Here is a 15,314-nt window from a genome sequence, read left to right on the forward strand (position 1 = left end):
AAACGTTGTTTAATAAGGTCCAGAGATCCTTTGATTCCAGGATGTGCCAGGTTGTGAAGGGAGTCAAATAACTGCTTTCTGAACTGCTGAGGAATAAATGGTCGTAGCCTTCCAGTACTTGTGTCACAACACAGCTCTGAGCCATTAGGAAGTAAAATATTTTTTAATATCAAAGAAGTTGTGTTTGAGTACTTCAGGTTTTTAAGTTCAGCATCTTGAGATTGAGTTTCAGAAATTTGTTCAAATGATATGGATGAAGGTAGGTTAATAGCACTTATTCTTGACATGAAATCAGCAGGAATGTTTTGTTTTCCTGGAAGATACCTTATGTCAGTAGTGAACTGTCCAATGAAGTCTAGATGACGCAATTGCCTTGGACTAGATGTATCAGAGGGTTTATTGAAGGCAAAAGATAGAGGTTTGTGATCTGTATATATAACAAAACTTCGCCCTTCAAGGAGATAACGGAAGTGCTTCACAGATAGGTATGCAGCCAGGAGTTCCCTGTCATAGGTACTGTATTTTTGTTGAGTTGTTGTAAGGGATTTAGAGAAAAACCCAAGAGGTTCAAAGTTTCCATTACAAATCTGGTGGAGAGACGAACCTATAGCGAAGTTTGATGCATCGACCATGAGAGCTAAAGGAGCATCAGGAGATGGGTGTGCTAGAAGTGTGGCATTGACTAGCTGGCCCTTTGCATCCTCAAAAGCTTTCTTAGATTCTGATGTCCAAATTATTTTTCGTTTATCAGATTTATGTGTACCCTTACACAAATCAAATAGTTTTTGCTGAATAGCAGCTGCGTTAGGAAGTGAACTTCTGTAAAAGTTTATAAGTCCAAGGAATCTACGAAGCTCAAGAATGGTTTCAGGAAGTTTGCAACTAACAATAGCTTCAACTTTATCAGGAAGAGGAGAAATTCCTTGTTTCGAAACTGTGTAACCAAGAAAAGAGATCTCAGTCACGCCAAATACGCTCTTTGACGTATTAATATTAATGTAATGCTTATTAAGTCTATCAAAAACAGTTTGCAAGTGATTAATATGTTCATCTTCTGAGGAGGATGCTACTAGAATATCATCTAAGTAACAAAAGGTAAACTCTAGATCATGCAAAAGAGAATTAATATATCTCTGGAAAGTTTGTGCAGCATTCCTTAATCCAAATGGCATTTTTAGAAATTCAAATAATCCAAAAGGCGTTATGACAGCAGTTTTTGGAATGTCATCAGGAGCTACTGGAATGTGATGAAAAGCCCGAACAAGATCAATTTTGGAAAATATAGTTTTTCCATTTAACTGGCTGTTAAAATCATGCAAATAAGGTATAGGATATCTATCAGGAACTGTTTTTGCATTTAGGGCACGGTAATCCCCGCAAGGTCTCCATGTACCATCAGTTTTAGGAACTAAATGAAGTGGACTGGACCAACAGCTTTTTGAAGGTCTGCAAATGCCTAACTCAACCATCTTGTGAAACTCATTTTTAGCTACCGCAAGTTTTTCTGGAGATAAACGTCTAGCTCTAAAGTTCACAGGCTGACCTGTTGTCTGAATTGAGTGAAAAACTGTGTCCTGTGAAACTTGAAAATTAGGATTTTCTTTCAGTAAATTAGGATATTGGTTGATAAGTTTTGAGTATTTACCTTTTGGGTCAAGAACCAATACAGATTGTTGATTTGAAAGTTTTTGAATTCCAATAACAGATAATTGAGTCCTGTTATCGATTAGTCTTTTATTTTTGATATCAACAAGTAAACCATAATGTGATAAAAAGTCTGCGCCAATTATGGGTTGGGTTACATCTGCAACTATGAAAGACCAGACAAACTTTCTTTTCAAGCCTAGATCAAGTTTTATGTCTTGTTTACCGTACGTTTTGATAACAGAACCGTTGGCAGCATATAATTGTCTATTACTTACAGCACATTTGTCTTTGTTTGTGAGAGGCAAAACAGATATGTCTGCTCCAGAATCCACGAGAAACTTACGACCACAGGGTAAGTTAGTTACAAATAAGCGGCGAGATTGAAAGCCCCTGTCATCCTGAGCCGCATTTAGTGACGGGGCAGGAAGTTTTCCTGTTGTGCATTCTTTTTTGGTGTGAACAAACAAGGTTGAACACATTTTTTAGCATTTTCACCAAATTTGTTATGATACCAGCAAATTTCACCTTGATCATTTCTCTCTTTAGGATAGTAGTTGTTCTTATGTTTGACTGGGAAGTTGCGTTTACTTAACTTAAGAAGTCCATCAATAGACTGAGTTAGTTCGCTGACTTGTTTTTCTAAGTTGGCAATCCGATCACTAGATTGCGCAACATCTCCTTGAGCACAAACGTAGTTGTCGACAGCTGATAGTTCAGCTATTTGGTCACCTAATTTGGCTAAGTCATCAAGAGAATTGGTTTGAGAAGCAGCTAGAGCAGTACGAATGTGACTAGGTAGACGTTGTAGAAAAATAACTTTCAAAAAACTGTCAGTTAGCTGTGTACCTGCTAAGGTTCTCATTTCACGAAGAAGAGTTGTCGGCTTCTTATCTCCGAGAAAAACTTCTGTTGTCAGTTGTTTTAGTTTGGCATTTTCTGAAATTTCGTATTCTGAGCAGAGCCTTTCTTTTAAGTCAGAGTAGGGAGTTTGAGACAAAGGTTTGGTAATAAAATCTGAAAGGTGGCTTGCAACTTCATTGTCCAGTGAGCTCATTACATAATTGTATTTAGTTCTTTCCTTTGAAATTCCATGAAGAGAAAACTGACATTCAATTTGATGAAACCAAAGTGAAACATTTTTTGTCCAAAATGGTGGAATTTTCACTTGAATTGGTGAGATTTGTGAAGCCTCTGGTGTACTAGGAGTTGGAGTAGATTCTTGATTATTCATTACGGTCCAATTGAATTAATGACAGTAAAAAGTACAGTAAGGGGTCACCAAATAAGGCTTGTGCCTTATATAAATATACTAACACAAAATAAATTAATTAAAAGAAGAGATTATAACATTGAAACAGTTTTGTATTAAGAAAGAACTACAATAATATCAAATATAAAGTTTACAAACAGACAGCTGATCATATGATAATTTTAACATTCAAAGTATAGTTGAGACAGTAATTAGCAGATTCAAATTAATGGCAAAACAATGTAGCCACAGTACCTACCATTAAATAAATACAAAAAAAGCTTACCTAAAAATTAAAAATATTATTATTTCCAACTTTTTGAAATTTTATCCTTAAGTCTTTAAGTTTTATATGGTAATTTAGCTCACAACATTATTAGCATATGTGTGATTTGAATAAAGTTACTGTATTGTGATTGATTGATATGCAAAATTGTGCACAACTGGATCACCTGTAGACTGATACTGTATTGCACAACGCCAACACACTAAGCTTTTAAGTCGAAGACGAGAGAAAAATTCTAAAATAATTAAAAGATTGCCTTGTTATTGAATAAGATCAACATGTACGTACATTTATTGAAACACAAATGGATCAAGGATAATATATGGGTATAAAAAGTGCTCCCAACGTTTATCAAATTTAAAAGTAGGCTATACAGTCTAACCTTGATATAACGAACCTCGATATAACGAATTCCTTGATATAACGAATTTTTTTTAATCCCCTAGAACTCTCCATTAGACACAATGTATATTTTACCTCTACATAACGAACAATCCATAACAACGACCTTGATTTAACGAATTTTTCGTGATTTTGGCTAAAATAAGACACCTCAATATAACGAATTTATCATTGTCAGAACCTCTACATTGCGAATTTAACCTCTGCATAACGAATTGTCTACGTCTTTCCCTCGATATAACAAATCCCCTACCCAATTATTGTTTTGGGAAAATCTGTTTCTTTATCAAATGAAATGAAAGGTTACGCCATCGCATTCGTCTGCTCCGTTTTACATCTTTGTCTGCTGTCGCTGTGCGCGCTATGTTGCAACTGAGAACTGAACTGATTTCATTCACTGAGGACTGATGACGACGTAATGTTTAGTAAGCTGTGATTGGGCGATATGGGATAGCTATGGTGAATTGTACAATTTTTGGATAAAGAGAAAACTAAGAAAGAATAAAAAACAAAACCAAAGAGAAAGAATAGCAACATCGTTATCTTAACATTCCTTTTACGAGTGTTTTTACTATCCTTAAGTTGGCTATGATTATACACTTTTATAATGACTTATCTAATAATTTATTGTTTTCAATACGATTTGTTTCAACTAGCAACACCAATGCTATAGTTAATGATTATTTATTGACATTCCTCTGTTGTGATAAATCAGTACTGTACTGTAAGTAGCCTACCGGCCTATCGCGAGCAGTAGCTTACAAAACTTTCTACTGATTTGTTTTGTTCTTTACATGGTTTATGACTACGAAATACAGTGTTTGGCTAGGTTTTAGGAGGGTTAGAACAAGCTTTGATTTTAAACTTACAGTTACAGTTTTTAACCTGTACCAAGGTCAATGCCATTGTCATGATTGCGCAATATTCAAGATCCCTCCCTTTTATTTTGCCGGATAATTTAGGTTCTACTGTACAATGTAAACACTGTACTGTAAAGTGTTGTAGCTTAATTGTATTTTAATGAGGTCAAATCTCGACCTATATTGACCGACGCTGGTTCTGAACCTCGACTTAGCGAAATTCCTGCAAACCTAACCTCTATATAACGAACCTCGTTTTAACAAAATCCTTGATATAACGAATATTCAGTTCGGTCCCTTCAGATTCGTTATACTGAGGTTGGACTGTATTACCTTTGTCAATCCAGCTCAAATGGTGTAACTGTGTTGGTTACAGCTGTTTCGGCATTACAATGTCATCGTCAGACACAACATCTCGGCAGATGTAGCCTCGTTGGAGTAAAAACACGTAACACACACAAACAATACGAATTAAATTTACAAAAACGAATAGGCCTATCGTACAAACTGTACTGATTGACATTTTCCCTTTCCGAGCAAGACGCCGACTCAAGAGGCTTAAAACATGGATTTTATTTTTTCAAATTGGAACCCGGCAATCTAAATATTTACAAAGAGAGCACTTTGGCTCCTCGGCTATCCATCTAACTACAAAGAAGGTCATCCAGTTGGGCCAAGATTTATTTAATGTTAGTCAGAAAAAAGTTGATTTCATTAAACAAGAATAATTCTTTACTATTCTTCTTGTTTAGCTGAAGATTGGAGACTTTGGGCTGATGAGGGCTCTGCCGCAAGCCGAGGACTGTTACGTCATGACAGAACATAGCAAGGTAGTGTATACAGGGTGTTGAAAATGTCTGGAACCAACATTATATCTGGTGATTGGTTAAAGAAAAACGACTGATATTTTGTATACGGATATACTATGGTTTTACCTATCTTTTGGTGCCTTATGAAATTTTTTACCACTTATAGGGAACGTCCCGTAGAGGATGCAGTAAAAAGTTTTAATGGAAGCCTATGGTAAATGATACATCATTTTAAAGGCCATTTTTTTCTGAGTAAGGAGCCACAAGTTCCATCTCAAAAGGACCACCCTAGCAAAAATGGCAACTGTTTGAAATTTAAAAACCCACTTATAGGGAACGTCCTGTGGAGGATGCAGTAAAAAGTTTTAATGGAAGCCTATGGTAAATGATACATCATTTTAAAGGCCATTTTTTTCTGAGTAAGGAGCCACAAGTTTCATCTCAAAAGGACCACCCTAGCAAAAATGGCGACTGTTTGAAATTTAAAATTCAATTATTTTCAAAAACTTCAAACAGTCACCATTTTCGCTAGGGTGGTCCTTTTGAGATGAAACTTGTGGCTCCGTACTCAGAAAAAAATGGCCTTTAAAACGATGTATCATTTACCATAGGCTTCCATTAAAACTTTTTACTGCATCCTCCACAGGACGTTCCCTATAAGTGGTAAAAAATGTCATAAGGCACCAAAAGATAGGTAAAACCATAGTATATCCGTATACAAAATATCAGTTGTTTTTCTTTAACCACTCACCAGATATAATGCTGGTTCCAGACATTTTCAACACCCTGTATACTTTAACAACTAGACAGATTACTTTGATTTTACTTAACAATGACTCGCTCATGATTTAATTGTTTAAGATATCGTGGCTTGCAAGATGAAATGGTATAAGTACGTAGCTTACTTTATCTTGCAAGCGTCGATATAATTGTGTCAACATGTAAATGTATGTCTAGTTATTAGGTTATAATTTCTTTGGATAATTTAATTTTAAACTATCAACAGTAACACACCAGAGAAGAGAGATGATAAATCCCATGTATTTTTCATTAGTGTTATAATGTTTTTGTAATTTTGTTATGTTTATTGTTTTGATGCTCATTCTTTAAATTTAACATTGTAAATATAATGGAAATGGAGTCTACTACGTATTTGGATACTAACAAGGTCATAATTTACAAACTGTATAGCCTACCAACAAGGAAGTGGTGAATCTGTGTAATACAGAAGGTACTATACTATAATCTATAAACCCAAGGCAGCCGTGTTAGTCACCTGGTGCTTCACCAATATTTATCAATATCGTTCAATCTTCTGCTGTACCACTTCTTGCTTTGGTTGATTTGTTTGTGACGGGCAAATGAAAGGTTAAATAAAAATTTCAAACTCTTAAAAAGGGATAAAAAAGTTACTTTACACTTTCCTAAATTGATGATGAGTTTTGAGGAACTTCTATTTATTGCCAAACTACTTTGTCTTTGTGTGGGTTTGCAGGTGCCATTCCCGTGGTGTGCGCCAGAGTCTCTCAAGGCCAGAATGTTCAGCCACGCCAGTGACGTGTGGATGTTTGGAGTCACTCTGTGGGAGATGTTCACATTCGGCCAGGAGCCGTGGCTGGGCCTCAACGGAATGCAGATCCTTCGCAAGATAGACCGAGAGGGAGAGCGACTTCAACAACCTGAGGCTTGCTCCCCAGAGTTCTACAAACTTATGATGCAGGTCAGTTAATGTCGGATATAATTTACCAAGCTGTTTAACGATTTAACACATCAAGCAGTATGCTGCAGTTTATGAAAAGTCTTATTAATAATTGTCATTAACTATTGCCTAATATTACCAAAGTCTTTTGAAATCCACTTTCCACAAAAAAAATAAAGCTATTTGTGGGAGTGCCGGTGGGTCAGAGCCCATTGCAAGGCGCTTGCGTATAGGGGTTTTCTATTAGAAGGTTTCTGTATTGGAGATTTCCCTTCATAAAAATTCTCATGTTTAACAAATTATTCTAATTTTATGGATGACACTACTTTCAGGATGATTCATCACCCTCTCTTACATTACCAGCAGGTAAAAAAGAAAAAACTTTTAAAATGTGTCTGATGTTGAAATATTCTTTTTCAATACGTCTTATCAATTCTCAATTTAAATCCAGATCCACCCAAGAATTTTAACCGTGTTTTTATCTGCAGTGTTGGAGCAAGAACCCTGCAGAACGACCCACATTCTCCGCCATCTTGCAGCTTCTGCGCCGCAGTGCCCCGCCTGTCATGAAGGCACTGCAGAGACTAGCTGAGCCCGAGAAACTAGCGGTGGAGCCTGGGGACAGCATCATCATTGTAGACGGCAGCCCGGAGTTGTACTGGTGGCTGGGACAGAACCTACGCACCTTTGAGATCGGACGATTCCCCAGGTCAGTGACATTGACGGGCATTTAAGCTAGAGCATAGAAATAGTGAAAAAACATTACATTTTGTATGGTTACATGAAAGAAAACTAAAATGGCTAGAAGGATTCCAGTTTTGACAAAGTAAATATAGTTTGATTTTAGTATGTTAACATTGAAGTTTTTGTTCACACAATAGTTTCATTAACCCAATAGCCTTGAGTCTTTTTTTTAGAACCTATTCTACGAAGTCGCCCACTGCCACTCACACGAACTGCCATGGATCTAGTACACTAACCCACACAGTCTACCTAGGTCAGCTCAACCAGTTGTTTTACCACAGACACTGTGGTTAATCCACAAAGCGGAAACACTGCCTGTGGATTGTCAATAGATTAGGCTTACAGTAGATGGCAATCAATGTTCAGTTTAAACATACCCAGCAAATTAAGAGGATTATCATAAGAAATAAATAGAAATTTTCTGTAATCTTAGATTTCTTTTCAAATTAGAATCTTATTGGTTATCAGAAAGCATTGGCAGTACAGTAGTTCTTACTTAAGATACACAACTAGAAGGAAAACAATCTTCCAGTAAAAAGTTTGGTTTACTATTTATTTATTTCTGAAATAGTTGGAAGCTATTTAAAAATATCACTGTGGTGTGTTAAAAAACGTTCTAGTTGTGTATCTTTGACCCTCTAAAGCTAGATAAACCACCCACTACAAACATATGGAACATGAAGTTTATAAAAATTAAAGTTATGAAAGTCGTTATGAGTCGTGATTTGCAGGTGTCTTGTAGACCCGATGAGACCCAAGGACCCTACAGATATCAGCAAGCCACTGACCAACTCCTTCATTCACACTGGACATGGAGATCCATGGGGTCCCTCGTGGGGTAGTCCGTCAGCCATAGACGAGGTCTACCTTCGTAACCCAATGGATCCACCCGATGTTCTGGGTATACCTAACGGCAACGCTCCGAACGTGTTGTCTCCGCTCGCTCAGCCGAAGAACAAACGTGAGTGTGTTAATGTATCATCTAGATTTGCTGTAGAGGTGTAGGGGATCAGTGGTAAACTGGTTGTACAAGAGGGAGAGCTGTATTAGTCATGTAACTGGCTATCAGCTATGGTAAACTTTTTTTGTAAAGATAAGATATTGTGTTTAGCTAGCTTACCTGAGAATATCTGAAACCAGGGGATTATAGATACACAATGGTTATAAACATAACACTTCTTTATCATCATCCTAGTGTGTGATTTATTTGAAGGGTAAATTGACAAGGAACATCTGATGAGAAATTTTTTTAGTTAAGTCTTAAGGAGTAAGGGGAGTGGGCATTTCTCACTCACCAATCTCCCCAAAGGAGTTATACTTTAGAAATACTAGTGTTATATTATGAGACCTTTTATTTCTAGAGATAATCCCACTAACCCACGGAGTTAACATAACATAACATTTATTTCTCCTGAACTTGTTTAAGGATTCTCAGAATTAATTAATGAGAAACGTTCTCTCATCCTTTGAAATTTCAGATATTCCTACTTTAAAGCAGATATTTCTTATCAGTTTAAGCTGAATAAATTCTACTCTGGGTTGATATTTTACCGTTGTCTTATGCTACCTTCATATGTCTTATGTTATTGTGTATCTACAACTCCATGACCCACTTTTAATTCAAAAGTTTATCTTGGTAAATCAAAGTCTAAGACTGTTTTTGTAAACTTTGGAAACATTTAAATCAATTTGTTGTACAAAAAATAATTCTTGTATTTTTTAGGTAAAAAAATATTCTAAACTTCTACACCAGTTTAATTTTGTAGGCCTATAAATGATATTCTTCTCTGTATAATCCCAAGTTTCCCCAAATTTACAGATTCTGTCCCATTCAAAAGTTTCCTGGGTCAGTAATCATTAAAAGGTAAACTAGATAAACTTTTTTGATGGTTTAAAACGGACCCAGCTGTCCTTGATCATCAGGGATTGAATAAGTTGAATAAAATGGTCCTGGCTAAAGACACGGAATCTAGGGATGGACGGGTCCCGAAATTTTGGGAAATTTTCGGGATTACATTTGATTCGGGAATTTTTCTGGACGGGATTTGGTCCGATCGTCGGTGATTTTGCCGCTTCGCGAGTCATACCGACGATTAACCCGTGATCGCGAGTCATACCGACGGTTACCCCGTGATCGAGAGTCATACCGACGATCACGCCGTGCCCGCGGGCAGTTATAACGACGATCGCGCCGTGACCGCGAGTCATACCGACCATCACCCCGTGACCGCGGATTCATACCGACGATCACGCCGGTACTGTGAGTCATACCGACGATCATGCCGTGACCTCGAGTCATACCGACAATTACCCCGTGATCACGGTCATTTTTACGATCGCACCGGGACCGCGAGTCACAAGTTTCTATAGGTACTTGTAGATTGTTGTAACCAAATTTTTTTTGTTTTACAGATCAGTGCCACAAATGGTAAAAATTGATTTCTTTTGTCTTCTTTGGTAACTGAAATACTCAATACTTTCTTTTTATGCACAGGAAAAAATCCCGTCCCGTCCCGAAAATCGGGAAGGAAATAAAAATCCCGTCCCGTCCCGTCCCGAACTAAAAATTCAATCCCGTCCATCCCTAACGGAATCAGAATCAGAATACTTTATTCTTGAACATAGAGTACAGAATAGGCATCTAGACAAGGCATCTCACTTTATTCTGCATTTAACCTTCACACATTTGGATTGTAAATTGTATCCAAATGTTAATTGGTAATGATATTTCAGACGAACTAGAGAGAGTGAGGGAGATATGGGAAGTGAGGGTTAGACGACTGCTGGAACAGTTTCCTCAAATGGAACTGCCTCGGTGGCTCTCTCATCTGTTGGCCGAGTATCCGGCTCTGTGTAACCGGGACGGTCAGTCCAGCACGCTTACGAGCACACTAACAATAGTGCAGCTGTGTTGTGTGTAGTAACAAGTTCTTTCACGGAAAGTTAGTGAATCTCATTCATTCGTGTGATTGTTAAAATAGATGTTTGGCTTCTTTGTGTACTTTGAAATAATTTGAGCCCAGCTAATCCAGTTGATTTGTGTACTCAAAACGGGAGTAAAGTTATTCACTTTAAATTTATGGTCGGCAAAGGAAAATAAACAATTTTACAAATTTTTAAGGTGTGTTAAAGGGTACTAGAATTTGAGGTGGATTTATTACGTTTGATTGTTGATCCAGTATGCTGAACGAGTCCATCATAAATCCACATCTTAATGCCTCATAAATTTAACTGTATGGTAAAAATCTGCCTAATTTCAATTGGCACTAATACAGAGTCACAATTAGCGGAACTCTTCTTCTCATCTAATGTAATAAAAAAGCTCACCAAATTTGTGATCTAACATTAAACAATGTGTTGCTAACATTTAGGTGAACTATAGTGTCCTTATCGGCCAGCATTCAAGGTTGCAGTGACTAACATTCTTGTGTTTTGGAAGAAGAATGCTCTTTTTCATCTATCATCATCAAATGCTCTTTAATCCAGCATTGGGAGATGCTGTGACTAACACATCTTTGTGTGTTTGAAAGATGAATGCTGTTCTTGAGCAATCGCCATCATAAAATTTAGTGTCAAGGGTATAGTGGCTGTTTCATCCAGCATCGACAGTAGCTTTTGATTGTTGCAATGACTAACACCGTGTGTTTTGGAAAAAGAATGCTGTTTGTATCTATCATCATCATTCATTATAATGGATTTTTCTTTTCAGCACATTGATCATTTAGTAGTTCATCCCAGTGTGTGTTTCATTGTGGTTGACTGTTATCACTTCAGATGACTTGTCATAGATTAGAAAGTTAGTTTGGATTGGATATTGTGATAATGGGATAGTAGTAATTTTCTTCCGTGCTACTAACAACTATTCTATAGCTAGGGTTTCCAAGATCACGCTAGCGTGATCTGTCCGGTGTGATGTCCGTTGACACAAATTTTTGTCCGCCGGATGTCCGATCAAGCCAGGCGTGAGATTGGTTTACAAGAAAGCGGACATTCGCGGTTATTTCTCTTGGGAAATGGATTCTCTTGGGAAGCTAGTGTCAACAATGACAAAAAATTTCATATAAATGAGACATTTACAAACAAACTAAATGTATACTATATCGTCAAAACTGTTTGAAATAACATCGGAGTTATTAAAACAACTTTATAGTCCTTAAAATAAGTCAAATAACTACCAAACATAGCTCAACCATCTGGTTCTAGAAACAAAGAGAACCATGAAAATAGTTTTGGTTAAAATAAAAAACAAACCATTTGTTCAAAGCATAGGGTTCTATTAGAATACCACCGAAAAGAATAAAATCAATATAGGATGATAGTTACAGTTTTATTAAATAGATTTTACTTTTATTGCAATCATACCGATATAAACTAAGCGTGATTTTTACATTTTTACAAGAATCCTCACAGAGTCCTATACACTTATCCGCTCGGCGTGCACGCCAGAAATGACTTGGGTCATTTTCAGCGTGCCACGCTCTGGACTCACGCCGGACAGATGGCGGGAAAAGTCATGTCCGGCGTGATCGCTCGCGCTTGGAAACCTCACCCATATAAAACATTTAAACTTGATTACGTAATCACGCTTGTCCACTCACGCTGTCCGCCCGGCATGATCTTGGAAACCCTAGCTTATATCATACACAGCTTTGCCATAGCAGTGCTAGAACCTGATGCATTTAGTGTGATGACAGCATCATATCTAAAATGTACCATGTTAAATTGAATTGTAAGTAATTAAAAGAAGCAATTGACTTAAATCAAACCAATTGATAATCCCGTCCGTCTTTGACATTAATCATTTGGTATCTAATACAAATGATTAGGTGAGGCAGTGAAACGGGACGATTCTGACTCCAGCTGTCCGGGGGTGGGGCAGTTAAGAAAATACAAGGGAAAGAAATACTTAGAAAGTCTAGACAAGTGGAAATTTCAGTAGCTATGAAGTGTTGGAAGAGTGCATAATGTGCATTTGCCGTAAAGGCTTATCACAAAAACATGGACAGTGAGGTTTGTGCTCAGCGCGCTTTCTGTCATGAGTTCAGACTACCGCCATAAGCTCCTGTACAATCAAGGAAAGCTATCCTCCGTTGGATGAATAACTTGAAGCCACCGCAAGCATGACAGAGCGCTACAAAACAACATGTGTGCATTTCATCTCAGATTTAAACAACGTGTGCAAAATCAAAGACACCACCTAACTGTTACTGTTGTATTAAAAAAATAACCATTTTTAAGCTATAGAAATAATTCCACTCATATACTTGATTAGGATACAATATATCCTAATCTTTAGTATGAGTGGAGTTATTTGTTTTAACATAAAACAATTTACCTTTTTTTCTAAATAAATTATAGTTTTTTTCAAAGTCATGCCGTTTTACTGCCTCACCTTGCATTCAGTTGCACCTTATATCTCATGACTACATAGAAAAGCTATACCAGCTGTTGCTACTCTTCGTTTAGACGAATAGGCTGAGGAACTTAATGGCTTTAAAAGATCCAATTTTATCAAGTTTGTATCCATTTCTCAGGCCCTCCATACGCCTTCCCGTGCATTCCATATCTCCTCCCCGTTTACCACTTTCCTTTTAATTGTTTTTGGATGTCAAAATTCAATCATCCTATTATTCCTACTTGTTATGTAATATGATTCCTTTTGTACTGTCAAATATTTATTCAGCTGTTTTATTTAAGACTGTTTATATGTAATGTTTACAGTTTTGTGCAATTCTCTCATGTAAAATGTAGCTGACTATTAAGTTGAATAAAACCATATAAATTTGGTTTCTAAACATTTCTTTTCATAACAATTTATTCAACTTAATCTTTAAACTATATTATTACAAGTTCTTCTATACAAGTTGTATTCTATCTTTTCTATTCAAGTTTATTCCAAGAAATCTAAATGGATAAATTCTTCAAGCCGGAGCGCCTATCTTTAGACCCTAATGATCCCCATTCTGATCGTCAGTGGAAACATTGGAAAACCACTTTCAAGAATTTCGTGGAAGAAATATGTGCTGCAGAAGATGATCTACTAAAACTTCTAACTAATTTTGTGGACTACAACATACATGAAATAATCTCAGAGGTAGATTCTTATACCGAAGCTATATCTATTCTTGACAAACTCTTTATAAAGCCTACTAATGAGGTATATTCACGTCATCAACTGGCCACTAGAAGACAGGAACCTGGAGAAAATATTGATCAGTATCTTCGAAAACTAAAAGAACTTAGTAAAGCATGCAACTTTAAATCTGTCACTGCTAATGAAAATCGCAACGAGTACATAAGAGACGCTTTCATTCGAGGACTAATATCACAGTCCATTCGACAAAGACTTCTTGAAAATCTAACTTTGACTCTTGAAGAAGCTTATAATCAAGCCATTACCTTGGAATCAGCTGAAAATCAGGCGGTTTCATATATTTCAAGCCCTTGTAACTCTATATCTCAGTCAACTCCTAAAGATGTTGATGTTACTGATACAAATGTTTCTCAGGCAGCTTCTGATTCGTCTTCACACCAATTATCCTCGATAAGAAGAGAAAAATGTTTCTTTTGTGGACGGTCACGACACTCTCGAGCCAACTGTCCTGCCAAAGACTCAGTTTGTAACATTTGTGACAAGAAAGGCCATTGGGCAACAGTTTGCAATTCTCGCAACCAAAGTAGGACATTTAAGGGTAAAACAACTCAAAGTGATAAGACAAAAATAAACTCAATGTCTTCTTCTCTTGTTGCTGCCTCACAAAAATGTCTTTCAAAAGCTACAGTGTCACTGATGTTAAACGGCAAACCAGTAGATGCACTCATTGATACTGGGAGTTCCGACAGTTTTATATCTGAAGCTACTGTGAAAAGATTCAATATTTCTAAATACCCAACAAAGCATGAAATATCGATGGCATCAACAAGTCATGTTTCATCAACTCTTGGCCACTGTATTGTTGACATGGTGTGCGATGGCCACGAATACCCACTGACAAAGCTGCTCATCTTAACTGATTTATGTGCCGATGTTGTAATTGGACATGACATCCTTCGGCAACATTCTGCTGTGGAGCTGAATTTCGGTGGTAAACGCCCACCCTTCAATGTTTGCAATCTACTTAGGGCTAAAGTATCACCACCACCACTGTTTGATAATCTAACTAATGACGTCAAGCCTGTAGTCATCAAGTCCCGCCGCTACTCTGAAGATGATAGTAAGTTCATAAAAAGTGAAGTAAGTAGGCTTATATCAGAAGGAATAATTGAACCGAGTAAATCACCTTGGAGAGCACAAGTGATTGTGGTCAACAATGGGCACAAGAGACGTCTCTGTATTGACTACTCTCAAACCATCAACAAATTCACACAGCTTGATGCCTACCCTCTACCTCACATTGAATCATTTGTCTCTAAGCTTGCTCAATACAAAGTGTTCAGTACAATCGATCTGAAGGAGGCATATCACCAAATACCTATTCGGAATGAAGATAAACCATTCACTGCATTTGAAGCTAATGGGAGACTTTACCAATACACTCGAATTCCTTTCGGCGTAACTAATGGTGTGGCGTGTTTTCAAAGAACTATTGATCAGATTATAGAAAATGAAAATCTACTA

The 15,314-nt window shown here is 37.1% G+C and overlaps 1 protein-coding gene across 3 annotated transcripts in view; it reads left to right on the forward strand.

Moving 5' to 3' along the window:
• LOC129002357 (activated Cdc42 kinase Ack-like) overlaps positions 1-15,314 on the forward strand; it is a 42,576-nt gene that overhangs the window by 18,310 nt on the left and 8,952 nt on the right. For 2 of the 3 annotated variants that reach the window (XM_054430093.1, XM_054430092.1), the window contains exons 6-10: positions 5,197-5,274; positions 6,749-6,973; positions 7,441-7,661; positions 8,428-8,657; positions 10,430-10,561. In XM_054430093.1, the coding sequence (XP_054286068.1) occupies positions 5,197-5,274; positions 6,749-6,973; positions 7,441-7,661; positions 8,428-8,657; positions 10,430-10,561 (886 nt within the window). The remainder of the gene's footprint in view (positions 1-5,196; positions 5,275-6,748; positions 6,974-7,440; positions 7,662-8,427; positions 8,658-10,429; positions 10,562-15,314) is intronic. The other variant, XM_054430094.1, reaches the window with a different exon arrangement.

Source organism: Macrosteles quadrilineatus, unplaced genomic scaffold, assembly GCF_028750875.1.
Source record: "Macrosteles quadrilineatus isolate MER2022 unplaced genomic scaffold, UCM_ALF_1.0 Scaffold_9__3_contigs__length_116548681, whole genome shotgun sequence".
Taxonomy (NCBI): domain Eukaryota; kingdom Metazoa; phylum Arthropoda; class Insecta; order Hemiptera; family Cicadellidae; genus Macrosteles; species Macrosteles quadrilineatus.